This window comes from Schistocerca nitens, chromosome 1, assembly GCF_023898315.1.
Source record: "Schistocerca nitens isolate TAMUIC-IGC-003100 chromosome 1, iqSchNite1.1, whole genome shotgun sequence".
Classification (NCBI taxonomy): domain Eukaryota; kingdom Metazoa; phylum Arthropoda; class Insecta; order Orthoptera; family Acrididae; genus Schistocerca; species Schistocerca nitens.
Genome location: NC_064614.1, coordinates 964,777,102 through 964,804,109, shown reverse-complemented (window position 1 = coordinate 964,804,109; position 27,008 = coordinate 964,777,102). Strand labels below are relative to the sequence as shown.

Genomic DNA, 27,008 nt, shown 5'->3' with positions numbered 1-27,008 from the left:
CCCATGGGCAAAATAAGTGACACCTGAGATGTCCCATGTAACAGGCATATTCTCTGCTACTGCTGCACACCAGGCAGCAGCCGGAAGGCAGCTCATTGTAGCCAAAATTGCATTCAGCTGTTCGCAAACTGCGCCCATGTCCGCACACAATCTGCACACATCCTACCCATGCTTGTGCAAGTAACTGAAAAAATAAATTATAAAAGCACGGAAAGAAACATAGATATGCAACTTGCTACTCTCCATATGCATCACCAGCAGAGGTTGATAACTTAATGAGCTGCGTACCTGCTGCACTTAAAAAGAAAGTAAGTGAGAGAGAATACATTTCCACTTTTCTCTCTGTCCCTGTTTCTCTCTTAGTTCCACATTACATGCTAACAGTTAGCAGAATAGTGTATATTTCCTTATGGGATGCATTTAGTAATACTAACTGTCAGATGAATAGTTTGTATTCATGGAATACTACAAGTGAATTATTTGTTTAATACTCAGACTCATAGAGCTAAAAATGTGGTCTCTTGGATTGTTTAAATAAAGAGAACCTCAAATCTTTTTAAGGCTAAAATTTTACAGATCAAGCGGATCCTAAAATGCATTCCTTGAAGTGAAGAACTAACAGACATTAATTTTTTATTGACATATTCAGTTTGCACTGTATACCATCAGCTGTGAAGCTCATAGCAACCGTTCAAAGTGATATATGTCATTTACAACTAAATTCATGTACAGAACTCTGGTTTCAGAATCATTTGGCTCTATTGTCCTTACATGTTGTTTGTGAGAGTAAGGAGTATAATTGCTGTTCCTTCAATACACTCCAATACACTCCTCACTGTGTTCTTCAAAAAGAGAGAGAGAGAGAGAGAGAGAGAGAGAGAGAGAGAGAGAGAGCGCTTTTTGCAAATCTTCACCCACATAATCCACCACCTACTCCTCAATTTCACTGTACTAATGATTCTATCTAGAGAAGTATATTTCTTCCTCCCACTTACATCTTGCAGAATGACCACAACGAAAAAATTAAATAAATTAGAGCTTGTAAGGAGCGCTATCGATTGTCATTCTTCCTACACACCGATTCATGAATGGTACAAGGAAGGGAAGAAATAATAGCGATGCCAGAGCTATTTCCCACCACACACTGTAAGGTAATTTCTGGAGAAAACACGTAAATATATTGGAACTTTGGCTTGAACCACTCGCGTTTTCTCGTTACGTACATTTGGCTTTCCGGACACTACACCGTGCTGCACCCTACATCAGATGAGTGTTTGCACAGAGTACTCGGAACAAGTAATGGTCCATCTTTGGCTACCAATTCTGAACTGTTAACAGTTTTGAACTCCATGAACACATTACATATAGTTTTGTATTATTTTTTAAGCTAGCCCCCATCAACAGAGATTCTGCAGTACAACTCATTAGTCTCTATGTGTACTGAAATCTGTGCCCAACTATAATTTTAGAGGGTTATACCCATCCCTTTACTGAACAGCGGAGGATATAAACATTTTCTACTCTTGCAGTTAAGCATCAGCTTTCCAATTACAACAGGCAGTTTGTATTACTATAGCCTGTGGGTTTATTTTTTTGCATATCATTGCAAGTTCAAATGCGTACAGACATAGTTTTAACTGTAATCATCGTTCGCTGAATGTTTTAAGAACTGAATAGATTTCAATTTCTTGTTAATTGATAGTCAGTTGAAACTTGAAATGTGTGTATAACGCTATTTTTAAATGATTTTGCCTTTAGGAACAGAAAGGAGAGCCTGAATACGGTGAAGATATCCATCCTGTAACGCGTTTGATTCTGATACAGCAAGCAAAAAAGATGCGAGAACCAGTGTATACATTGGTGGAAGAGCGCGGAGTACCCCGTCGAAGAGAATTTGTCATGGAGGTGAGATGTTTCTACACGGTTGATTGGAAAAGATGTATCAAATTTTATTTTAAGCTTTCTTTTTTGAAATTTATGTAAGTAGCATTTTAAAACAGTATTGCAGACTGAGACAACCATTCTCATTTCCATACTTAAAAAATAAAATAAATAAATAAAACCTACAACGATGTAGATGCGTAGTATCTATGCATTAGAGGTGCATTATGTGATTAGTTTTAACAAATCTTGCTAGTAATATGTAAGAGACTGTCATTGCTTTTGTATTACACCTCTTTTGCAGTTTTAGTTTTATAGCCACTGAGTAGTCTTCAAAATATGTTGTACAAGTGTTACTAGAAATTTGGGTCTACAGTAATGAAATAACACCTGTAGGCACTTCAAGGCTTATTTACATTTAATAATTAGTTGGAGTTCTTGAACTGTGTAACAAAGGTCAATGTTGCTATTCCCAAAACTGTATACATGTAAAATTAGATTTTTCTATTGCTTTTATAGCTGTTCAGTGATTGGGATTGTAAACTACAAAGAGCAGCGGCATAGCAAGTGAGAGCCTTCACTATGACAACACATTCAGCTGTCAAATAGACAGCTGGGTTTATTTTTAAATCTCCTGTTACATGTTGAAAACAAAGCAGTTTCATTTTCTAATATGTGCTACTGTATTTGAAACTTACGCTCACAAGAATGAATCAATGATATCTTTCCATTTAAGTAGCCACAAATGCAAATTTAACAATTACTGCACATGAAAACAGAACATTTTGCAGAAGTCAATTATATGGTAGAATGTGTCATATACACATAGGCAAGTGAAGTGTTACAGTTAACACATGTGCACGAGAAGAAATTGGTAATGCTGTTCCCGTTTAAATGGCCAAGCTCTTGGCTCATTATTACAGCTCTCGGCTGTGATTTCTACAGAGCAGCAAGTTAAGTGCTTATCCTTTCCTGGGGTTTCCACGTAGTATATTTATTAAATTTCGTGTGTGTTTCTCTGTTTGAGAGGGTTAATCTCGCATTTTCGTAGGTGTAAATTCATTCAGTCTTCAGCACAATAGTTGCTCACTCAACAGCCAGTTACTTAGCTCTTTATCACATCAGCACCCATTGGTGATATATCAGAAGGGCAGCAGGTCACATATCTAGGATTGTCTGCTTTTATAGTTAGTTCACTTATTCAAGTCTTGCTAGGATGTGTGGACGCAGGAGGAGCTGACCGCAGTTCGCGAATAGCTGAATGTGCTATTGGCTATGGTCAGTCACCTTCAGGCTCCTGCCTTGGGCTGTAGCGGTGGCAGGAGATCTGATGTGTCGCTTGGGGCCCTCAGGTGTCACTTGTTTTGCCCATGGGCTCTGCTTCCAAGGCACCTCCTAATGCACATGACGTGGTGGATCTGCCCTCTCAGCAGGGTGAGTGGTGGGTGGTAATGCATGCACGTCACTTGAGACGCAGGGCCAATGTGGAGACTGGCTGCCTGGCCTTGGCTATTCGCCCTCTTAGTGTACAGGTGGCTGCTCCTTCACAGGGTCTGAGCAAGCATGGGAGGGGGATTACTGGTTATTGGGAGCTCTAAAGTTGGGCGCATTATGGAGCCCCTTAGGCAGATAGCGTTCAGGACTGGAAAGAAAGCCTATGTGCCTTCCATATATCTGCTAGAGGCTTCATCTGAGATGTGGAGGCTAACTTGCCGGCAGCTTTCGAGCATGCAGGGTGCAGTCATCTGCAAGTTGTGGCTCACATCGGCACCAGTGACACCTGTCGCATGGTTCCTGAGGCAATCCTCAGTTCGTGCAGTTGGCTGACGGAGACTGTTGGTCTCGCGTGCGAGGTGCAAGCAGAGCTCACAATTTGCGGCATCGTTCCCAGAGTTGACTAGGGTACTTTGGTTTGGAGCTGAATGGAGGGTCTCAACCAAAGGCTTTGTTGACTCTGTGACGGTCTTGGCTGTAGATTTCTAGGTCTGCATTATTGTGTGGGGATTTATAAGACTCCCCTTGATAGGTCAGGGGTGCACTATACAAAGGAAGCAGCTACTCGGGTAGCAAAATACTTGTGGAGTGCACATTAGGGTTTTTCAGGCTAGACAGTAGTTTGAAGTGCTCTGATGAACACTCGCCACTCGTCAGTGAGGGAAGACGAATGGCATTCCGAATAAAGACAGTTTGACTGTTGCAATTTTATCAGTAAACTGTTGAAGTATTTGTTATAAAGTTCCTGAATTTACTGCCCTCCAGGAAAGTTCTCACACTCAGATTATTCTTGGGACTGAGAGCTAGCTGAAACTTGAAGTGGAAAGCTCTGAGACATTTAGCAAGTCGTGGAATGTATATCAAATAGACAGAGTAGAGGCCATAGAAGCGGGAGCTTTCATTGCAGTTGACAAAACTATTGTTTCTATTGAGGTTGAAGTTGAGTGACAATGAAGTCATCTGGTCACGTACAACAGATGTAGGTGAAACTAAGTTAATTGTTGGATGTTTTTACTGGTCACCCGATTCCGCTGTGGCAATTCTAGCATCATTCAACGAAAGTCTATGGTCAGTAGTGGTAAATACTCAGATCATGCAATACTTTTTGGAGGCGACTTTAACCTGCTGAGTATAGACTGGGATGTCTAGGGATTCATTGGGGGGGGGGGGGGGTGTACAGGCAGACAGTTATGTGAAATACTTTTGAACATGTTTCCTGAAAACTGTCTTGAGCAGCTGGCTTAGCAGCCCACATGCAGTGGAAATATCTTAGACCTTGTAGCAACAAATGTGCAAGACCTTATCAACAATGTCAGTATAGCAATGGGGATTAGCAGTCATGATGTCGTTATAGCAACTATGATTTTGAAAGTTAATAAATCAGTCAAAAAGGCTAGGAGAGTGTTTCTGCTAGATAGAGCAGATAAGCAATTATTAACATTTTACTTAGACAGTGAATTGACTTCACTCAGTTCCAGTAAGATGGATGTAGAAGAATTATAAGCAAAATTTAAGCAGACTGTAAATGGTGATCTGGAGAGTTACCTACCTAGTAAGTGGATAGTGTGGGGAAAAGACCTGCCATGGTTTAATAACAAAATTCATAAGATACCTAGGAAGCAGAGGCTGTTGCACTCTAGGTTCAAAAGGGGATGCACAAACGAAAACAATCGAAGTTAGTAGAAAAGATCTATATGTAAAGCATACAACAACTACCACTGTCACACCGTAGCAAAAGATCTGGCAGAGAACCCAAGAAAATTCTGGTCGTATGCAAAATCGCTTTCATTCAGTCCCTTGTTTACCAGTGAAGCAATTGAAGACAGCAAAATGAATGCCGAAGTTTCAAATTTCACATCCAAGAAATCATTCATGCAGGAGAACCGTACAAACATACCGTCATTTGACCATCGAACACACTCCTGTAAGGATGACATAGAAATAAGCATGCCTGGCATAGAGAGGAAACTTAAAGATTTGAAAACAAGTAGATCACCAGATCTGGATGGAATCCCAGCTCGATTTTACAAAGAGTACTCTACAGCATTGGCCCCTTACCTAGCTTGCGTTTATCGTGAATTTTCATCCAGCACAAAGTCCCAAGCAACTGGAAAAAAGTGCAGATGACTCCAGTATTTAAAAAAGGTAAAAGAATGGACCCGCAAAATTACAGACCAATATCCCTAAATTCTGTTTGCTGCATACATCCATGAATCGACATGGTTTTAGAAAGCAGCTCTCGTGCGAAACTCATCTTGTCCTTTTCTCACTTGATGTACTGAGAACTGTGGAGGAAGGACAACAGGTCAATTCCATATTTCTAGATTTGCCCCAGTGCAGGCTGTTAACAAAGGTACAAGCATATGGAATAAGTTCACAGATATGTGAGTGGCTCGAAGACTTATTAAATAATAGAACCCAGTATGTTGCCCTAGATGGCGAGTATTCATCAGAGACAAGGGTATCGTTAGAAGTACCCCAGGGAAGTGTGATAGGTTCACTGTTGCCCTCTGTATGCATAAATGATTTGACAGACAGGGTGGACAGCAATCTGCTGTTGTTTGCTGATATGTTGTGATGTACGGTAAGGCGTTGAAGTTGAGTGACTGTAGGAGGATACAAGACAAAATGGAAAAACGGAAATTAATGTGGATGAGGAGGAACAGCAAACCTGTAATGTTTGGATACAGTATTATTAGAGTGCAGCTTGACACAGTCAAGTCATTTAAATATCTGGGCATAATATTGCAAAGCGATATGAGGTGGAGCGAGCATGTGGAAACTATGATATGGAAGGCAAATGGTTGACTTCGGTTTATTGGGAGAATTTTAGGAAAGAGTGCTTCACCCATAAACTAGACTGTGTATGGGATGCTGGTGCGATCTATTCTTGAGTACCGCTCATGTGTTTGGGACCCGTACCAGGTTGGATCGAAGGAAGACATTGAAGCAATTCAAAGGAGCCCTGCTAGATTTGTTACTGGTTGGTTTGAACAAAACTTGAGTGTTAAGAGATGCTTCGAGAACTCAAATGCGAATCCCTGGAAGGAAGGCGGCGTTCTTTTCAGGGAACGCTGTTAAGAAAATTTAGAGAACCAACATTTGAAGCTGACCACCAAAAGATTCTACTGCCGCCAACATACATCACTTGTAAGGAGCACAAAGATAATATAAGAGAAATTAGGGCACATACAGGGGCACACACAGTCGTTTTTCCCTTGCTCTGCTTGCAATCGGAACAGGAGAGGAAATGACAAGTAGTGGTACAGAGTACCCTCCACCACACACCTTACAGTGGCTTGCAGACCATCTATGTAGATATAGATGCAGATATGAATTTTTCTTAAAAAGGTAAAAATTACGATATACAAAAATAATGCATTGCACAAATGTCACGTGTGCTATGCACAAGTGTAACACATTGGAAAACAATTTTACCATGGCTAGAAACGTGAAAGATAATGGCAGTTTTTTTTTATTTAAGTATGCATCAAGTTGTTTGTAATATTATACAGTACCTTAATAGAAAGAAATTTAATTATCAATTTCCTCAATAAGGTGTAGTGAGATGTCTGGTTTGGCAAACAACACAATCCTGCTGAACTCTTTGAATAGATTCGTTTCTGGTGTCTATATCAATCAGCAGTTACTCAAAGGGAAATGTCAAAGAGTGCAGGGAAAAAATTTGGAATTCGAACAGAAATCTCCATTAAGTTACTGCATTAAAAGTTTTTTGGTAGGATAAGGTTTTACAAGGTGATACTGATATATACTTTACTTTATTCTGATTTATCACCACAGTTTCTTAATCAGAAAAACCAACTGGTAAAAATTAGAATCAGATGTATGAGAGTAACATATAAGATTTCTTGGATATTGGTTTATTTCAATTGGTTTCAACTGAAATGTGTAAGGAAGCAATAAGTTTACAACTGCTAATCTTTACAATAGTTTGAATTTTCCAAATTGCTTGCACTGATAACTTTTAGAAACTTAATTAATGTTAACAATCTTTCATAGCTGCATGAACTCTAATTGAGGTACCACTTGTCGCTTCGTACAGTCCTACCTAAATTTTGTACAAGTAAAATTTTTAATCACATTTTCTACAAGCCCCTCTTCATTTCTCTTACCAAGATCTTCTCTCACCTCGGTCATCTTCCAGTTGGAGCTTTCCCTGACTCAGATTCAGTTAAATAACTTAGCTAATGCGTCAGATTGGGGAACATTCTTCGAAAATCACCTTCATGTTACTTTGGTCAAGCTTCTGAATACCTGTGCTCATTTCCTTGCAAGTCTTTAAAAGTATCTGTTGGTATTGTGCCCTCTTCTTCAGATTCCTTCTTATAGACAATGGATCTATTTGAAATTATGCAGCTTTTCCTCAGAATTGCTCAGTGCATATCTACATGTTGAGAACCACAGTACCATGGTGTAGTTCTTATTGCCACTGTAACCATTTCTGCTTGCATATCCTGAGACACACTATTTATCTACCATCTAAAGAAATGTTATTTAATTAATAAATGATACAAGTTTACTATAAACAACACATCATGTTTTACTAACTTGTTAAGTCTATGCAATTTATTATATTACTTCACCCTGTCACGTTATCGTTAAAGATTGCTTCTATAATACCAATTCAGTAAAAAACTCGCATTTTAAAGACAGATCCATGGCCTTTGATCCTCCAGGAAAGATACTACACATCTCACAACACTCAAAATCACATTGTTCAGAATTCGTATTTCCCTGCCAAACACTCTACTGCATCAGTAGTAGGCCTCTTCACAGCATTGCCACTTCCATGACTCCAGCTGGTGTAAAGTCGGCTGCGATTGTGATGATGTGGAAAAAAGTTTTGGAGCAATGAGAGGAGTATGGAGTGAAGTGAAGAGGGATTTAATAGTATGAAGAGGCATTCTAGATCTGAATGGGAAAGGGTGAAATTGGAAGAAGGCAAAGGTCCCGAGTTCGAGTCTCGGTCGGGCACACAGTTTTAATCTGCCAGGAAGTTTGATATCAGCGCACACTCCGCTGCAGAGTGAAAATCTCATTCTGGAAACATCCCCCAGGCTGTGGCTAAGCCATGTCTCCGCAATATCCTTTCTTTCAGGAGTGCTAGTTCTGCAAGGTTCGCAGGAGAGCTTCTGTAAAGTTTGGAAGGTAGGAGACGAGGTACTGGCAGAAGTAAAGCTGTGAGTACCGGGCGTGAGTCATGCTTCGGTAGCTCAGTTGGTAGAGCACTTGCCCGCGAAAGGCAAAGGTCCCGAGTTCGAGTCTCGGTCGGGCACACAGTTTTAATCTGCCAGGAAGTTTCGGAAGAAGGAATATAGCAATAAAATAGTGAGTGAACAAGAAGAGAGATGATCTTGAAGAATATAATATAAAATAAATAGGAAATGCAGTAACAAGCATTTTTAAGGAGGGACGGAAGGCAAATAGGCTCAGAAAATAGAGTTTTAAATTTTTGCATATTTGAAAAGCCCACTATTTCCTGTTTAACACAGCTTTTGTTTTGTATAAATACCTCAATTTGTTCTGGAGTTAAGGTTGTTTTTCTGATGCTCTGTGCGATCTGCCATATAAATGCCACGCCAGAAGCTTTCGAAATGTGGTGCTACAGAAGAATGCTGAAGATTAGATGGGTAGATCACATAACTAATGAGGTGTTGAATAGGATTGGGGAGAAGAGAAGTTTGTGGCACAACTTGACTAGAAGAAGGGATCGGTTGGTAGGACATGTTCTGAGGCATCAAGGGATCACCAATTTAGTATTGGAGGGCAGTGTGGAGGGTAAAAATCGTACAGGGAGACCAAGAGATGAATACACCAAGCAGATTCAGAAGGATGTAGGTTGCAGTAGTTACTGGGAGATGAAGAAGCTCGCACGGGATAGAGTAGCATGGAGAGCTGCATCGAACCAGTCTCAGGACTGAGGACCACAACAACAACAACTGTTTTGTACTATGCTGAGAAAATTGCACTGATTTTGATATTCCTTGTAAGCCATTTGCTACATGTCAAAATTTCATACCCTATATCTGCTATCAACATCTTTTGTTCTGATCGCATTTGTTATTGTTTTCTAACTCTGTTATTAGCACTAACTGAATTTTGTTGTGAGTGAAGTAAGTGTTGATTTATATTTTTTCTGGTTTCGCACATTTTTATAAAAATGCTGTGAATCAATAAATTCTTTCCTAAAGAAAAATGCAGAGGAAATAATAATTGAAAGGTCAGTGAAGTCAGTGTATCAAAGGAACTGAGAATGCCAGATGTAAAGAAAAGCAGTACCTCAAGAAAAAAACTCCAGTATCCTCAAAACAATTCCTCATAGTCAGCTTGTGGAGATGAACACTCAGTTGGAAATATTGTAGTGAACTTCAGCATGCTCAGTGATTTTAGTCCAAAAAATACTGTGTGCAGAAAATGTGATGGTGTCATATCTTCGGGAGAGAATCAATGTCTTTGCAAAGGGATTATGTTGAAACTAATACTGAATCGATAAAGGTATGGAGGCAGACAAACTCTTTTGTGCAATGCTTGACATTCCAAATCCACCTGCAAAATTTATGGCTTATAATGAAATTATTGTAACTGCTGTTGCTAAAGTCTGTAAGCTATCAATGAAGAAAGCAGCTGAAGAAGCACTCAAGGGAAGTTCATGTGGTGATATTTGTGCATATTTTGATAGCGGCTGGCAGGAACGTGACCACATTTCACTATATGGTGTTGTGGTGGCTACATCATTTGATTCTGGGAAGGTAATTGTAGAGGCTCAAAGCAAATACTGTATCACTTGTGGCATTAAAACTGAGGAAGGGGATAGACACAACTACCAGAAGAATTATGTTGGTCCAAATGATGAGATGGGAGTAACAGGTGTTCACAGTATTTTCAATCGTTCATTGTCAAAGAGAGGTGTTAATACAAACAGAATTTAGGGCTTATGACCAGATGTGAGCAGAAGAACCCTATGGTCCTAGTGTCACAATTTCCAAATTAGAATTCACTGTGCATGTGCAGAAGAGAGTGGAGCCCAGCTTGAGAAGATTATTAAAAGAAAAGTCAAAATAGTACTGGAAGGTGATAAGTGGTAAAGGTCGCTTGACGGATGTTGAGATTGATAGATTACTGAATTGTTATGGTTTGGCCATAAGAAGAAATGTTTAGAATTTAGAAAACATGATGAAAGCTGTGTAGGATTTTCAGCATTTTCTTTACCCAAATGACTCTGAGACTTGGTGCAAGTGCAGGAGAAGTGCAGCATTTGACCACAAACATTCCTTACTTGCTGCAGTAATGAATGAAATTAAACCTATATGTAGAGATCTTTGGAAAGATATTTTGTTGAAGAAATGTCTTATGGGAAACACAATAGGTTTCACATCTGTAGGTTGCTGCTGGTCTGTGTATTTGTCTTCTTGTAATATCCTGGAGACAGTAACTACTTACATGGAATTTTTCATATTAATATTGTTTTCTGGATATTCAAAGCTCTACACATGTTCAAAGTTGATCCTGCTGCTGATAATTTACTCCAGTTGTTATTTTTGATCATGGTGAGTGTCATACATTTGATCTTTATTGATTGCAATGCTTCTATGCTGTGTTACTTCCTTCAGCTCACCCACTGTTCCTTTTAGTGGACTACATCTTCTACTATTAATTGCTATATCTTTGGCATATGCATGTCCATATTTAACCACATATTTTGAATTTCTGAATAACTGCTTCCAAAGTAATTGTGAAAAGCGCTTTAGAAAGGGCTTCCCATTACATTACTCCCTTACTGAAGCTAAATCAAATAATCCATCCACTTGCATGGTAGCCTTGGAGCCAGCTAGCGTTGCTGGAATGTATGAGAGATACTTAGACAATAGACCCAGCATTTCATTCCCTTAGGCCTAACAAAAGCCTGTTTTAAGTCTACGTACGGATTATGAAGCTCATTATTATATTCATAAGCATTTACATGTGTCTGCTTTGGGTCAAATAGCTGACTCTTGTTGACCGAAAGCTACGTCAGTATTCACCTAAAATCTCTTTGAATATGACGCTAGCCATTTGAGGATAATATTAGAAAAAAGTTTTGTAGGCTGCAGTCAATAGGGTAATACCTCAGTAATTAGAACAGCAACTTTTGTACCTTTGCTTATGTTGCATAAGTTGAATCACACCTAAAGTTCTAAGGTTCTTTCTTGATTCCATATAAGCATAATAAGTTCTATAAGTCCCCCTTTTTTAAGCAAGTCCACAGTTATTTCATCAGTTCATCATGCTTTGTAATGTTTTAGACAGACTATAGCCTTCCATGAATACGGCCAGTTTTATCTTTATTCTGCAGTATAATAGGATATTTGCTCACTTCTAGTTGCATTGATTTACAACCTTCAATTGAAATACTCTCTTCATCTATGCAGGGCATCTTATCTGTTAGCAGTTTTCCCTCTTTATCCCTACACACTGTTGTTTTAGATCTATATTCCTCAATTCTTTCTTTACATTTTCTTATAAATTCTGCTTTCATTCCTGTGGTTACATGCTTCCATATCTCCCCCCCTCCTTGTGGCTTCTCTTTTTTTCCCCCTCCTACATATCAGAGCAGCCTCTATCCTCTTTTCCTTGTACATTGCATGGTTAAATCTTGTAATTCAATACTGTTATTTTCCAGGTCCCTTTGTAGATATTTCTCGTGGCAAACAGGTACTTGCTGTCTTTAAACTGTTCATGGCAGCAAACTGGTCATGTTTCAGACCACTATTACTAGATGGCAGCAAACTGGTCATGTCTCAGTCCACTACTACTAGTTTCAGACCTCCCGTATGAAATATACTTCTGAAAGCCTCTTTCTTGTCCAGTTTGAGGTTATAGTCACCGAGGACTATTATGAGTTCATTTCTAGGTATTTTATCGCAAATCTCCCACAGCTGATCATGAAAGCAATTTACCACGATTTTATCTGAGTCTTCTCATGCAGCGCATGCGGTAGTAGCCACTAGAATAGCAACTCCATGAGGACAGCATGCAACAGATGTCAAATTGGCATGAAGTATACTGCATGCTGAGATGTGTGTATGATTAGCATTTCAATGCAACCACACAAAGTAGGTAGGAGTAACACCATCCATACTATGTATATAAGGAAAGATTATGCAGTGAGTTTCTCATTCAGAAAACATATTTGAAAATTGCTTGTTTGTTTGTAAGATAGTAGTGTAATGTCTCACGTCAGAGGAGAAATGTCTGTAAGCACATGTCAGAATTCGACAGTAGCAGGATTGTAGCCTGTCGAGACTGGTTTATCATTGTTGAGTATTGCTGCTCGTGTCAGTTAGGACCTCACATTTATCGTACAAAGTAGAGTCAGTGAGCAGTATGGCCGTATTCAAAGCCGTGCATGATCTCAGTGGCCCCACCGATTTGTAACAAAGAGGACAAACTCATTATACTCTTGCTCGTGCAGGTTTGTATAACCATGTCGTGTACCTTATGTCAGGAAACGGGCTTGTGTGCAGCACGAAAGTATTCTTATGAACAGCGCAACATGCCTATAGCATAATGAGCAGTCATCTCGACAACTGTTGTTGCGCCTTCCCTTAATGGGGGAGCAGAGGGAGGTGTGCTAACAGTGGTGCAACTGATGATAACCTGGACACAAATGTGCAATGTATCATCTCTTGCGCTGAATCCCAATTCTGTGTACAGCATCTTGATTGATGATGTTTTTGTGAAAGCCCCGTTGAGAACAAACATTGCCCAGTACCTGACATGATGGTACATGAGGCCATTGGTACACAACGCCATCATCACTGGTTTGCATAGCTGGTAATTTTACCATCCACTGGTTTGCATAGATGGTAATTTTGACAGCAGCTGTTACATTTCTGATATGTTAATGCTGGTGGCTGTGCACTATCTTTGAAGGTTTTGTGATATTTTATTTCATAGGACAACATGAAATCTGTTGTCAGTGCTGATCGGAACTACTTTGTTAAGAGCGTGTCCTACTGTTGCGCGTGCCAGCATGTCACACTGAGGTCAAAAATGCGTACCCAGCTGCTATAAAGCTTGTGCCTCTGCCAGAGGTGCCAAAACTGTGCACTTTATTTCGCAACTTGTTTATCGACAAGTCGTCTAAAAGTTTGATAAACTATTCTTCCCACAGTACTGTATAACCACAGTAAGTAAAATTCTGTTATTTGCTATCCTTCTCAGTGTTGCAATTTTAATTATGAGCTGTGTATGTTCAGAAAAATTAAATTAGGACACTATAAACCTCATCCAATGCTCTCACTGTCTCTCCTCTTTTTCCTGATGATTACAGAGAGAATTTCTGTTTAGATATCTCTTCTCTTCCTTTCTATATAATTTCCTGTAGTACAACAAGTCCCATTCCATACGTCAGCTCTGTTGAGTAACACTGTTCATAGCCACCATTTGCAGCAATATACACATATTCCCTTTTGTAGATTAAACATATTATGCTGATATTCCTTCTCATTCATCTTCGTAAGGGCAGTCTGGTGTTGTTTGTCAAAGTATTTACAAAGGTAAGCTGTTCATAAGGTAGCTCTATCCCACAACAATAAACCTGGAGGACTACATTTTCAGTTCAGGATTAGCTCCCCTTTAAGGGTTGAGAACCATGTCTATGGAGCTGCCACTCTCCTGTGTTGTAGAACACACTCCATCTAGCTCCTCTGGTACGGTCATTATGTTCAGGGTGACATTGCCAGTAGCTGTGCTACTGCTGCCATAGTCCCCAGCTTCTTCGGAGCACACAAGTGTTCCCACCAGCAGTAAAAGTGCCTGTGACAAGTTGATGTCTCCCTGGCAGAGCTTAAACATAATGAAGTTGTTTAAAACCAGAATTTTATAATATGGACTCTGGGTAAATTTTAAATAACACTGACGTAACATACCAAGAACCCAATAATAAACTGTTCTGTAATGTTGTTTCAATAAAAGCAAAGGGGTAGCTGATAAAAATTGAAATGTTTATTAGTAGTGTCATCTCTCTAGGGTACTACTCCTTGTTTCTTACTGTTCCACATCTTTAGAGAATATGCTGTAGTCCCCATTGACTTTCTGAATCACTTACCCACTATGGAGATGTTGCTCCTGTGTATTGATATATTATTGTTTTAGGATTGGTTTCAGTGTTTGTTTGTTTATTCGACATATTATTGCGAGACAAAAACTAATGAAATAATTTATATGTAATTGAAGAACATTGTTCAGAATGTTAATTTGTGGTCCCATGTGTCAGGTGACTCTGGGTCAACATACATATCAAGGAACAGGTTCCAACAAAAAGTTGGCTAAGCGTGCAGCAGCTGAAGGCTTACTACAGTTGCTTGGCTATTCAAGACCTGTTGCACAACCTGCTAAGCCATCTATCAAAACTGGTGAAGCTCAAGAAAGTGATAAAAATCGTAAGGTATGGATAGCTTTTGATTAGTTAATAGGACTGAATTATATCTCTGGTGTGTAGTACTTAGTAGTATCCATTATGCATAAAATGCAAATAGAATAATGTGTAGCTCATAATGAATAGTCATAGCTGCAATTTCTCTGAAATGTAAGACAGTTACTAATAGTTGAGATCGTTGCAAAGATTCATACTGCTGCTATGCTAGTTTAAGTGTAGGCCCACGTTCTTGTCAGAGGTGTAGAGTAGCACCATTCTAGCACCATTCTAAAAAAAACCAGAACACTCCAGCAACCACACATGTGGCTCATCTCCCACATTCCCTAATCATCATGTGGGTTGGGCATCTATCTAGTTTTGTTAGCAAAGGAGGAAAGAGTGGTATGATGGTAACGTTTTCAGCAACAACAGGAAGAGTTGCATGATACTGACACCTAAAGTTGTAAACCAGGCATGTATGCAATTGTGAGAACTCACTTTGAGAAAGTTAAGGATACAATTGGTACCTTTGAAACAAAATTTTTAACCAATTTCCCAAAAATATTCTCAGACTGGCTGGTCACCCTGTACAGTGAAACACAATAAACCGAGAGGTTTTTTTGGAGAAATGTACTGGAAATCAATTGCATGTGTAAAAAGTGTAAACATTTTGGAGACAATTATCTCTTAGTGGGCCATCCTGCATTGTAAATAATCCTCAACTGAATACCCAATTTTTACATGTTGTGCTACATCCAATTTTTCAGCGAGTGCCTTGCTACCGGCTGATATAAGTTTTGAAGATAATGGATGGACTGTTGTGAGGTTCAAAATATTTTGTAGAGGATTGATGACGAGCTAAATCAAACATAAAATGTTATCGTAATGTTCAGTGCACAGCTGTTGACTGAATTTATTAATCTAGAATTCCTCCTATTAACATTGTTCCCTACAGTGTTCAGAACATCTCCACTCCTTCAGATGACTAGAGGAAGAGAAATGAATTTACAGTTTCAAAGCTTCATGCTGGTGCATTTTTGTGTGGTTTGTTCTAGATAACATTTTGTGATTCTAGCCACATTATCTTGTATAGTTACTTACATAGAAATTCTCGGGTGAGCTAACTTCCATTAACACAGCGATGATTAGTTAGAGGTCTACACATGGCTAGGAGATAATATGGAGGGGAAAGGAAAAAAAAAAAATGGATAAACATGTTACAGGGCAGATGATGTCACGTCTCAGAGAGGTACTCCTTGCCAGAGTACTTCATTAAGTATATAGCACTAGTAAGAAAAAATTAATAGAATTCAACATTGTATGCATTCATCTTGCAAGTAGTATTCTAAAGAAATTTTAAATATGGAGCACTATGTACGAAAACATGATAGTGCATACTGAATCATTAAAGCCTAAATCAAATAACATTTTTCATATGAATTAGTACTCGCATCAAATTGTGTTGCATGACCTCTGTGTTTGCAGTGGATATTTCCTACCTTTCATCTCATCAAATCATTAATTTCATATAATAATTGTTTGAGCATCACTTCCTCCTCCTCCTCCTCCTTGTTTGTTCTGAATGTTGGAGACCATCATAAGCTGTATCACTTTACCTTGTACAAGAAAGTTTCTCACTTGTGTGTGAAGTCCATGTTCTTAAGCTTCCAAGCCACGATATTTTTCATCTTCCTTGTCATTTTCACCTGGCACCTGTCCTTGAAGAACGATCTGCAGCAGTTTATATCTGTTTCCGTTCCTCATTGCATGGCTGAGATACAGTAGTTTTTTACATTTTAGTTTTTCTTTCTTCATTTTGTGGAGAATGTCATTGTCAGCAATTTTATCTGTCCATGGCACACACAGCAGGTCTTCAGTACAGTCATATCTCAAATGCCTGAAGACGTTTTCCTGTCTTCTTGTTCAAAGTCTAGATCCCAGCTCCATAGAAAAGGATGGGAAATAGGTAAGAATAACTTGTCACACATGTATAAATACTACAATAAGAGTAATCATTACAAACTTGTAAAATCAAGGAAAATTGTCTATGGAAATTTCCTATAGATATTTATGACAAATTTTTATCACATGTTAAATATTTCATGTTTAATAGAAGTTGGTCTCAAATTCATGGAAAATGTTACCATCATCCAAACAAGGTATATATTTAACATGCCATAACGACATGAAAAATGTTGTGAATTGAGTGAAAAATGTGATGTAGCTAGCAGTTAAAAAAGTTTCATGTTCTCTAATGGAATTCAAAATAATTTTCTTGGAGTTTGTGAAAACGTCAGATTATTCATAGCTACTATTAACATAGTGCTTATAATCTTTAAGAGGCATAAGCATCTCTTTCCTAAAACATTCTCGATCTTCTTTTTACAACTTCTGGATCTTCTTTTTACATCACCATGAAGATTTTACAGCTATACAGCAGTTATTTGTTCACCATATCCCTCCTTGATAATCACAACATCATTAAAAAAATGAATCAACTCTGTTTCATTTTCCTGCACTTTATATTTAACATCTGAAACACAGAGATGTAGAGAAAAAGAAAACAAGCTGCCAAACTTTCAGACAGAATCCTTCAAAATTGGCTGTCAGACTTGATGCCTAATTATCTGTTCTCATAACTTCATTATATTCGATTCTGAGGTTTCCAGTAGAATGAGGTATTACGTAGGAAGAAATAATGGCCGCACGAACAGCTGGATGTTGCCTCCCATCCATATCCAATATTGAAAGCTAGTATGTGATATGTCCCTCACGTAACAGCTGTTAATAAGTGCAGATCAGTTGTATTTGTTACTTAGGCATATAGGTTATTTTTGCTTTTAAGAAATGAAAGTTTTCATTCCGTAAGATATTACACTTAAGTTGTGTCTGTGACCTTTGTGCACTAATTTTAAATGTCTTTAACAACACATTTGCGACTAAAATACCAGGAACCATATTGAGTCATGCCCCATTTTATGTTCTTACACCGGACCTAAATATGTTATTGTGCACTAAATGCCCCCCCTCCCCCCCATCCTACCCTCAGACTGTGCTTGCAATGGCACTGCTCAAAGAATTGGTTGATTGCCTTTTCACTGCTGCTTCACTTCCCCACCCTCTTGTTAAGAATAATACAGAACAGCTTGTATCACACATTAACATTGTAAGACTGTTTTAATTCAAGATGTTTTAGATGTTTGTTATTTGCTTTTAAATTGTTCTGTATAGTTAATGAATTTTTAGTACCAGCACTCCCTCTTTTTTCTTCTAGGTCACATTTTTAGATGAAGAAAAGACTCCAGAAATGCCAGCAGGTGGTAGCAGTGGGCGTCAACTGGTGCCTGGATTGCTACTCATGTCTGACAACAATACAACAAATGGTTATAATCAGAATACGCCAACAAAAGTATCTGGTTAGACTTCTTTCTGTCTTTAATTAAATATATACATGGATGTCAATTACATCTTGCAGCTATTTACCTGTTATTATACAACAAAACTAGTTATTTCAACTTAAGAAGTACAGCAGTTGAGTGTTTCTTGTCTCTGGCAGAAAATCCAAAGACAGTTTTCATTCAAAAAGTATATTTGAAAATTGTAGTAAGTTATACACAATATTCAGCATTTTTCTTAATAGTAAGTGTAACATATAGGTCATAATACAGTTGTCAGAGTATAATATTTGTAAATAATAGTTTGTTATACAAAGGGAGATGCATGGAGTGTCCAGTACACAACTATTCAAATAACATTTAAAATAAAATGGCAAAGAACTGCTATTATGACCAGTATTGTCTTAGTAATAGAATGTCATGAAAGTATTCAAAAATGTATATAACAACAAAAGTAATCACTTATTGATAATGTGATGTAAATGGATAGATAGAAACTCTACTCTCCAAGCAGTGGCAGGGAAAAACACACTCAAAAGGTTTTAGCTTGTGCAAGCTTTCGGAGCCAATGGTCCCTTCTTCCGGCACAAGAGTTGAAGGGGAAGGAAGAAGGGTGAAGGAAAAGGACTTGAGAGGTTTAGAGAAAGGGATATATTTCAGAAAAGCCACCCAGATCCGGGTAACACACAAGACAGAGATTACTGCCAAAACATCATGCACGAGTTAATAAGAATGGAAAGCTAAATGCGTTGTACGTTATTGGGGGGGGGGGGGGGGGGGGGCAGTGAAAAATAGACAGGTTAGAAAATGAAAGATACAAAAAACTAAACAGGAGTGAAGAAAGGAAGAGTTCCAGTGAAGAAATGCTGAGACCAAAGACATTATTAAATTGAGGCCAAGTGAGTGGCAAGAACCAAAGAATGTTATAGTGCCAGTTCTCACCTTCAGAGCCCTGAGAAACTGTGTGTGGAGGAAGAATGCAGATGGTATGTGTTGTGAAACAGGCACAGAGGTCACAACTGCCATGTTGTAGAGCATGCTCTGCAACAGGATATTGTGTGTTGCCAGTATACAGCTTCTGCCGATGCTCATTATTTCCTTACTAATAACTTGGTGGAAGTCAAGCCCATTTATAAAAGGCCGAACAGTGTTATATAAGGGCTAGTACACAACACTTGTCACTTTTCACCGTTGACCCACAGGGTTCCATGGCTACTGTCGAGCAACTATTGCAAAATCTCCTTGAACAGCAAACGCTTCTAACAGCGGCGATTCGCGATTTCGTCGCGGCGTCAAATGCGGGGCGTTTCTCTTCGTTGGCTGTACCTCCTTTTCCTCCTTATGACGAGATGGCGGAAGACTGGTCTGATTATGAAAAACGTCTTCGACAGCACTTCTTGGCATTTCATGTCACGGACGAACAACCATGTAAGTAAATTGATTCCTTAGGATGGATAGGATGTGTGACTGCTGTGTACGGATGCAGGAGGAGCTGGCCACTGTTCGCGAACAGCTGAGCGTGTTGATGGCCGCGGTCAGCCGTCTTCAGGCTGCTGCCTCGGAGTGTAGCGGCAGTGGGGAGTGTGGTGCGTCGCAAGGTACACCCCAGGTGTTACATGCTTCACCCACTGTCCCTGCTGTCGAGACATCTTCGCGGGTACCGGGCATGGTTGGGCCACCCTCTCCCCAAGGGGAGTGGTGGGTTCAGCGGCGTTCGCGGCGCACGAGGCGGAGGGTCAATGTGGAGGCTGGCCGTGTGGCATCGCCCGCTCTGCCTGTGAGTGGACATGTGGCTGCTCATTCAGCAAGGTCCGAATGGAGCCCCTTAGGGAAATAGCGGGAAGGTCGGGGAAGGAGGTCAGTGTTCACTCTGTCTGCTTGCTGGGGGGTCTCATCCGAGATGTGGAGGAGGCCCTACCGGCGGCAATAGAGAGCACTGGGTGCACCCGACTGCAAATTGTTGCTCATGTCGGCACCAATGACTCCTGCCGTCTGGGTTCAGAGGTCATCCTCAGTTCATACAGGCGGTTGGCGGAATTGGTGAAGGCGGAAAGCCTCGCTCATGGGGTGGAATCAGAGCTAACTATTTGTAGTATCGTTCCCAGAACCGATCGTGGTCCTCTGGTTGGGAGCCGAGTGGAACTCTGGTTTAAGCCTTCCACTCGGCTCCAAACCAGAGGCTCAGACGATTCTGCGGAGATCAGGGGTGCAAATTTCTCGACCTCCGCTATTGGGTGGCGAAATGTAGGGTCCCCCTGAATAGGTCAGGCGTGCACTACACGCCGGAAGCGGCTACAAGGGTAGCGGAGTACGTGTGGAGTGCACATGGGGGTTTTTTAGGTTAGAGAATCCCCTCCCTAGGCCCGACAAGACGCCTCCTGAGACGCAGCAAGGTAGGAGTAGGCAAAATGCAATAGGGAATAACAATATTACTGTGCTAATAGTAAACTGCAGGAGCATCTATAGAAAGGTCCCAGAACTGCTCCAATTAATAAACGGTCACAACGCCCAGAAAGTTGGCTGAAACCAGACGTAAACAGTAATGAAATCCTAAACTCAGATTGGAATGTATACCGCAGAGACAGGCTGGACAGTGAAGGGGGAGGCGTGTTTATAGCGATAAGAAGAGCAATAGTATCGAAGGAAATTGACAGAGATTCGAAATGTGAAATGATTTGGGTGAAGGTCACGGTTAAAGCAGGCTCAGACATGGTAATTGGAAGTCTCTATATGGCCCCTGGCTCAGCAGCTGTTGTGGCTGAGCACCTGAAGGATAATTTGGAAAATATTTCGAGTAGATTTCCCCACCATTTTATAGTTCTGGATGGAGATTTTAATTTGCCGGATATAGACTGGGAGACTCAAACGTTCATAACGGGTGGCAGGGACAAAGAATCCAGTGAAATTTTTTTAAGTGCTTTATCTCAAAACTACCTTGAGCAGTTAAACAGAGAACCGACTCGTGGCGATAACGTATTAGACCTTCTGGTGACAAACAGACCCGAACTATTTGAAAAAGTTAACGCAGAACAGGGAATCAGCGATCATAAAGCGGTTACGGCATTGATGATTTCAGCCGTAAATAGAAATATTAAAAAAGGTAGGAAGATTTTTCTGTTTAGCAAAAGTGACAAAAAGCAGATTACAGAGTACCTGACGGCTCAACACAAAAGTTTTGTCTCAAGTACAGATAGTGTTGAGGATCAGTGGACAAAGTTCAAAACCATCGTACAATATGCGTTAGATGAGTATGTGCCAAGCAAGATCGTAAGAGATGGAAAAGAGCCACCGTGGTACAACAACCGAGTTAGAAAACTGCTGTGGAAGCAAAGGGAACTTCACAGCAAACATAAACATAGCCAAAGCCTTGCAGACAAACAAAAATTACGCGAAGCGAAATGTAGTGTGAGGAGGGCTATGCGAGAGGTGTTCAATGAATTCGAAAGTAAAGTTCTGTGTACTGACTTGGCGGAAAATCCTAAGAAATTTTGGTCTTATGTCAAAGCGGCACGTGGATCAATACAAAATGTCCAGACACTCTGTGACCAAAATCTAGATTGTTGCACAGATGACAAAATGGTAGATATCGAAATAGACGACAGAGGGATAGAGAAACAATTAAAATCGCTCAAAAGAGGAAAGGCCTCTGGACCTGATGGGATACCAGTTCGATTTTACACAAACTACGCGAAGAAACTTGGCCCCCCTTCTTGCAGCGGTGTACCGTAGGTCTCTAGAAGAGCGTAGCGTTCCAAAGGATTGGAAAAGGGCACAGGTCATCCCCGTTTTCAAGAAGGGACGTCGAACAGATGTGCAGAACTATAGACCTATATCTCTAACGTTGATCAGTTGTAGAATTTTGGAACACGTATTGTGTTCGAGTATAATGACTTTCCTGGAGACTAGAAATCTACTCTGTAGGAATCAGCATGAGTTTCGAAAAAGATGGTCATGTGAAACCCAGCTCGCGCTATTCGTCCACGAGACTCAGAGGGCCATAGACACGGGTTCCCAGGTAGATGCCGTGTTTCTTGACTTCAGCAAGGCATTCGATACAGTTCCCCACAGTCGTTTAATGAACAAAGTAAGAGCATATGGACTATCAGACCAATTGTGTGATTGGATTGAGGAGTTACTAGATAACAGGACGCAGCATGTCATTCTCAATGGAGAGAAGTCTTCCGAAGTAAGAGTGATTTCAGGTGTGCCGCAGGGGAGTGTCATAGGACCGTTGCTATTCACAATATACATAAATGACCTGGTGGATGACATCGGAAGTTCACTGAGGCTTTTTGCAGATGATGCTGTGGTGTATCGAGAGGTTGTAACAATGGAAAATTGTACTGAAATGCAGGAGGATCTGCAGCGAATTGACGCATGGTGCAGGGAATGGCAATTGAATGTCAATGTAGACAAGTGTAATGTGCTGCGAATACACAGAAAGATAAATCCTTTATCATTTAGCTACAAAATAGCAGGCCAGCAACTGGAAGCAGTTAATACCATAAATTATTTGGGAGTACGCATTAGGAGTGCTTTAAAATGGAATGATCATATAATGTTGATCGTCGGTAAAGCAGATGCCAGACTGAGATTCTTTGGAAGAATCCTAAGGAAATGCAATTCGAAAGCAAAGGTAGTAGGTTACAGTACTCTTGTTCGCCCATTGCTTGAATACTGCTCAGCAGTGTGGGATGCGTACCAGATAGGGTTGATAGAAGATATAGAGAAGATCCAACGGAGAGCAGCGCGCTTCGTTACAGGATCATTTAGTAATCGCGAAAGCGTTACGGAGATGATAGATAAACTCCAGTGGAAGACTTTGCAGGAGAGACGCTCAGTAGCTCGGTACGGGCTTTTGTCAAAGTTTCGAGAACATACCTTCACCAAAGAGTCAAGCAGTATATTGCTCCCTCCTACGTATATCTTGCGAAGAGACCATGAGGATAAAATCAGAGAGATTAGAGCCCACACAGAGGCATGCCGACTATCCTTCTTTCCACGAACAATACGAGACTGGAATAGAAGGGAGAACCGATAGAGGTACTCAGGGTACCCTCCGCCACACACCGTCGGGTGGCTTGCGGAGTATGGATGTAGATGTAGATGTAGATGTAAGTCTCTGTTCGTTTCCTGGATTTCACCTCAAATGTATCGGTTGTTGTCGCAATTGGCTCCTTTGAAGGATCCTGCATCTTTGTCCTTTGCTGAAATGTGCTCACTTCTGTCTGTCTATTTTCAAAAGCAGATGCATGTGGTAGCCTCTTGTGTTGCCTTTTATCGTTGTCAAAAACAGCCACATCAATCCTATCGCGCTTGGGCTCGAAAGTGTCAGTTTGTTACTGACGTTCACAAAGAATCCTATGGCGATTCCATGGTACGGGATGCTATCATCCAGTCGGCGCCCGACAAAGAAGTTCGGCAACGTGCCCTTCAGTTGGCGAATCCGACTCCAGATGAAGTTCTCTCCATTGCGCAGTCTTTTGAAATTTCTCACATCGCTGGGGCGAAAATAGAGGCGTGGGGTGATGTCGGGGAAATACAACCTCTGTGCGCTGTTGACGACGTGTGCGGCGTGTCCCCGCCGGCCGACGTGGCCGCAGTGCACTCCCACGCGCAGCTTCGGCCTAGTCGTAAACAACCCGCTAAGAAACTGCAGCAAAACCCCCGGCAACTTCCTTCATGTCCGCGGTGTTTTACAAAACATTCACGCAAGGATTGTCCCCAACGTTGGGCTGTGTGTCACAATTGCAAAAAGAAAGGTCATGTGTCTTCCGTTTGCAAATCCGACCGCGTACATGATGTTCATGAACATGACGCTGATTCTGATTCTGTGTTGTCTGTCAATTGCACTTCTTCCCTTTCAGGGAAGTTATTCCTCACTGTCCAAATCCTTGGTCGAGATGTTCGCATGCAAGTGGATACCGGTTCTGCTGCCACTATAATTAATTATCAGACGTATCTTCAGTTGGGTTCTCCACTCCTGTCACCTGTCACTCGGCAATTACGGACGTACAATAAACAGAAGATTTCTCTCTTGGTACAGTTTAATGCTGAGGTATCTTACAAATCCGTTGTTTGCACTGTTCCCATATTTGTGGTCGACCAGAGCAACGCAGAAAATCTTTTTGGTTTCGATACCTTTCGCGTTTTTGGGTTCTCCATAGATGACTCTGTCAATATTGTCTCTGATGCTATTCCTTATGCTCAACTGGATTCCTTGTCGACGACATTTTCGTCCCTTTTTTCTCCTGGGTTAGGCCGTGCAAATGACTTTGAAGCTCATATCACGCTCAAACCCACTGCTCGGCCTAAGTTTTTTCGGGCTTGGCCCATTCCTGTGGCCCTTCGTGATTGGGTAAAACAGGAGTTGGATCGTCTCACTATTTCAGGGGTCTTGCTTCCTGTCACTTCCAGTGAGTGGTCCTCTCCTGTCGTTGTCGTTGCTAAGCCAAATGGTGATATTCATCTCTGTGGTGATTTCAAAGCCACTGTAAATGCTCAATGCCTCATCTACACTTACCCTATGCCCTGTCCTGAAGAACTGTTAACTAAACTTGCTGGAGGCCAGTATTTTTCTAAAATTGACCTGTCAGAAGCTTATCATCAACTTCCTCTCGACACTGCTTCCCGGCAGTTTCTGGTCCTTAATAAGCCTTTCGGCCTCTATCAATACTAACGCTTGCCATTCGGGGTTGCTAGCGCCCCTGCTCTCTTTCAGCGTTTCTTGGAACAATTATTGCTCCCTGTCCCTGGGTGTATCAATTACATGGACGACATTGTTGTCACTGGCTCCACCACTGAAGAACATCTTCAAAATCTCCGCACACTTTTTCACGTCTTACAGACTGCCGGTCTTAAGTGTAATCTTCAGAAAGCAAAATTTTTTCAGGCATCTATCACGTACTTGGGGTTTCAACTCTCTCGGGATGGTATTCGTCCGCTTCAGCAAACTGTCGCTGCGATCATTGCCCTTTCTCGCCCTACATCTGTTAAGGAACTGCAGGCCTTCTTGGGGAAAATAGCATACTATCACAAGTTCTTACTGTCTGCGGCTTCGGTGGCTCAGCCGTTGCATCGCCTGTTGCATAAAAACGTGCCTTTTCACTGGTCCGCGTCATGCAATGCGGCTTTCCAGAAATTGAAGACTACGCTGAAACAGGCCCCGTGCCTGGCTACTTACCGACCTGGCCAACATCTTGTTCTTGCCACAGACGCCTCTCAATACGGGGCCGGTGCAGTCCTTGCGCACCGTTTTTCTGACGGTTTGGAACAACCCATTGCTTATGCCTCCAAAACGCTCACGGATGCCCAACGGAAGAATTCTCAAATTGAAAAAGAAGCTTTGGCCATTATGTATGCTCTTCATAAGTTTGGTGATTTTCTCTATGGCTCAAAATTTCATCTTGTTACGGATCACAAACCACTTGTTTCCTTGTTTCATCCATCAACGTCACTTCCCGACAAGGCTGCACACCGCCTCCGGCGTTGGGCTCTTTACTTATCTCGTTTCAATTATGAGATTCATTTCCGGCCAACAGCTCAACATGCAAATGCTGATGCTCTGTCTCGCCTTCCCATGGGTCCTGATCGGGCATTCGATAGGGACGAACTTTTGTGTTTCCACCTGGATGTTGCCGAGCAGCGGGTTGTGGACGGGTTCCCCATCACTGGGGACAGGCTGGCGGCTGCTACGAGTTCTGACCCTACCCTCTCCCAGGTTTTACGCTGTATTCCGAAGGGTTGGCCAGATCGCCCGTCCGCTAAGACTTCTGATCCGTTGCGGAACTACTACGCTTTGTGCTACTGCCTCACGGCTAGGGATGGTGTTATCCTCCTCTCCACGACAATGCTTCGCCGGGTGTCATGGTACCTGCGTCTTTGCGTGCTTCAGTGTTGCGCCTCCTTCACCAAGGACACTGGGGTGTGTCTCGCACAAAATCTCTGGCGTGCCGTCATGTGTACTGGCCTGGCATCGACGCTGAAATAGCACACATGGTCGCTGCCTGCAGCCCTTGTGCGTCACCGGCCGCTGCCCCGAAGTCATCTTTGTCACTGTGGCCTTCGCCTGAGAAGCCCTGGGAGCGCATTCATGCTGACTTTGCGGGACCCTTTTTAGGTACTTATTGGCTCCTCGTAATTGACGCCTACTCTAACTTTCCTTTCATTGTTCGTTGCACGTCACCTACCACTGCGGCAACCACCAGTGCTCTCACCCGCATTTTTTCTTTGGAAGACCTCCCCTCTACTCTTGTTACTGATAATGGTCCGCAATTTGCCTCTTCCGAATTTGCGGATTTGTGCTCGTCACGGCGTTATGCATGTCACGGCCCAGCCGTTCCATCCACAATCCAACGGTGAGGCTGAACAACTGGTCCGCACATTTAAGGCTCAGATGCGGAAACTTCTGACTTCTTCTGCTGCTGATGATGCGCTTCTCCAGTTTCTGGCGTCTTACCGTTTCACTCCCATGGGCGACCACAGCCCGGCTAAGCTCTTACATGGCCAACAGCCCCGCACGCTACTTCATCTTCTGCGGCCTCCCACCTCACGGCCGCGGGTGCCTTCCCTTGGCCGGTTCACCGACGACGACCTCGTCTGGGTACGGGGATATGGCAGGCGGCCAGAATGGAGCCCGGGCCGCATCTTAAGACACCATGGCAGACGCCTGTATGAAATCCAGACGGACACGGGTGTTGCAGTGCGTCATTCGGACCAGCTTCAGCCTCGTGTGCCAGCAAAGCCTGTTCCGAATGCCGCTACACCACTTTTGGCCCTACCTGACGCTCGGGATCTTGGCATCTCTCAATACTCACAAC

At 41.6% G+C, this 27,008-nt stretch overlaps 1 protein-coding gene across 2 annotated transcripts in view; it reads left to right on the top strand.

The window, feature by feature from the left end:
• The window catches only part of LOC126194920 (double-stranded RNA-binding protein Staufen homolog 2-like), a 254,734-nt gene that overhangs the window by 168,284 nt on the left and 59,442 nt on the right, over window positions 1-27,008 (top strand). For both annotated transcript variants that reach the window (XM_049933299.1, XM_049933306.1), the window contains exons 11-13: window positions 1,759-1,905; window positions 14,654-14,824; window positions 18,069-18,210. In XM_049933299.1, the coding sequence (XP_049789256.1) occupies window positions 1,759-1,905; window positions 14,654-14,824; window positions 18,069-18,210 (460 nt within the window). The remainder of the gene's footprint in view (window positions 1-1,758; window positions 1,906-14,653; window positions 14,825-18,068; window positions 18,211-27,008) is intronic.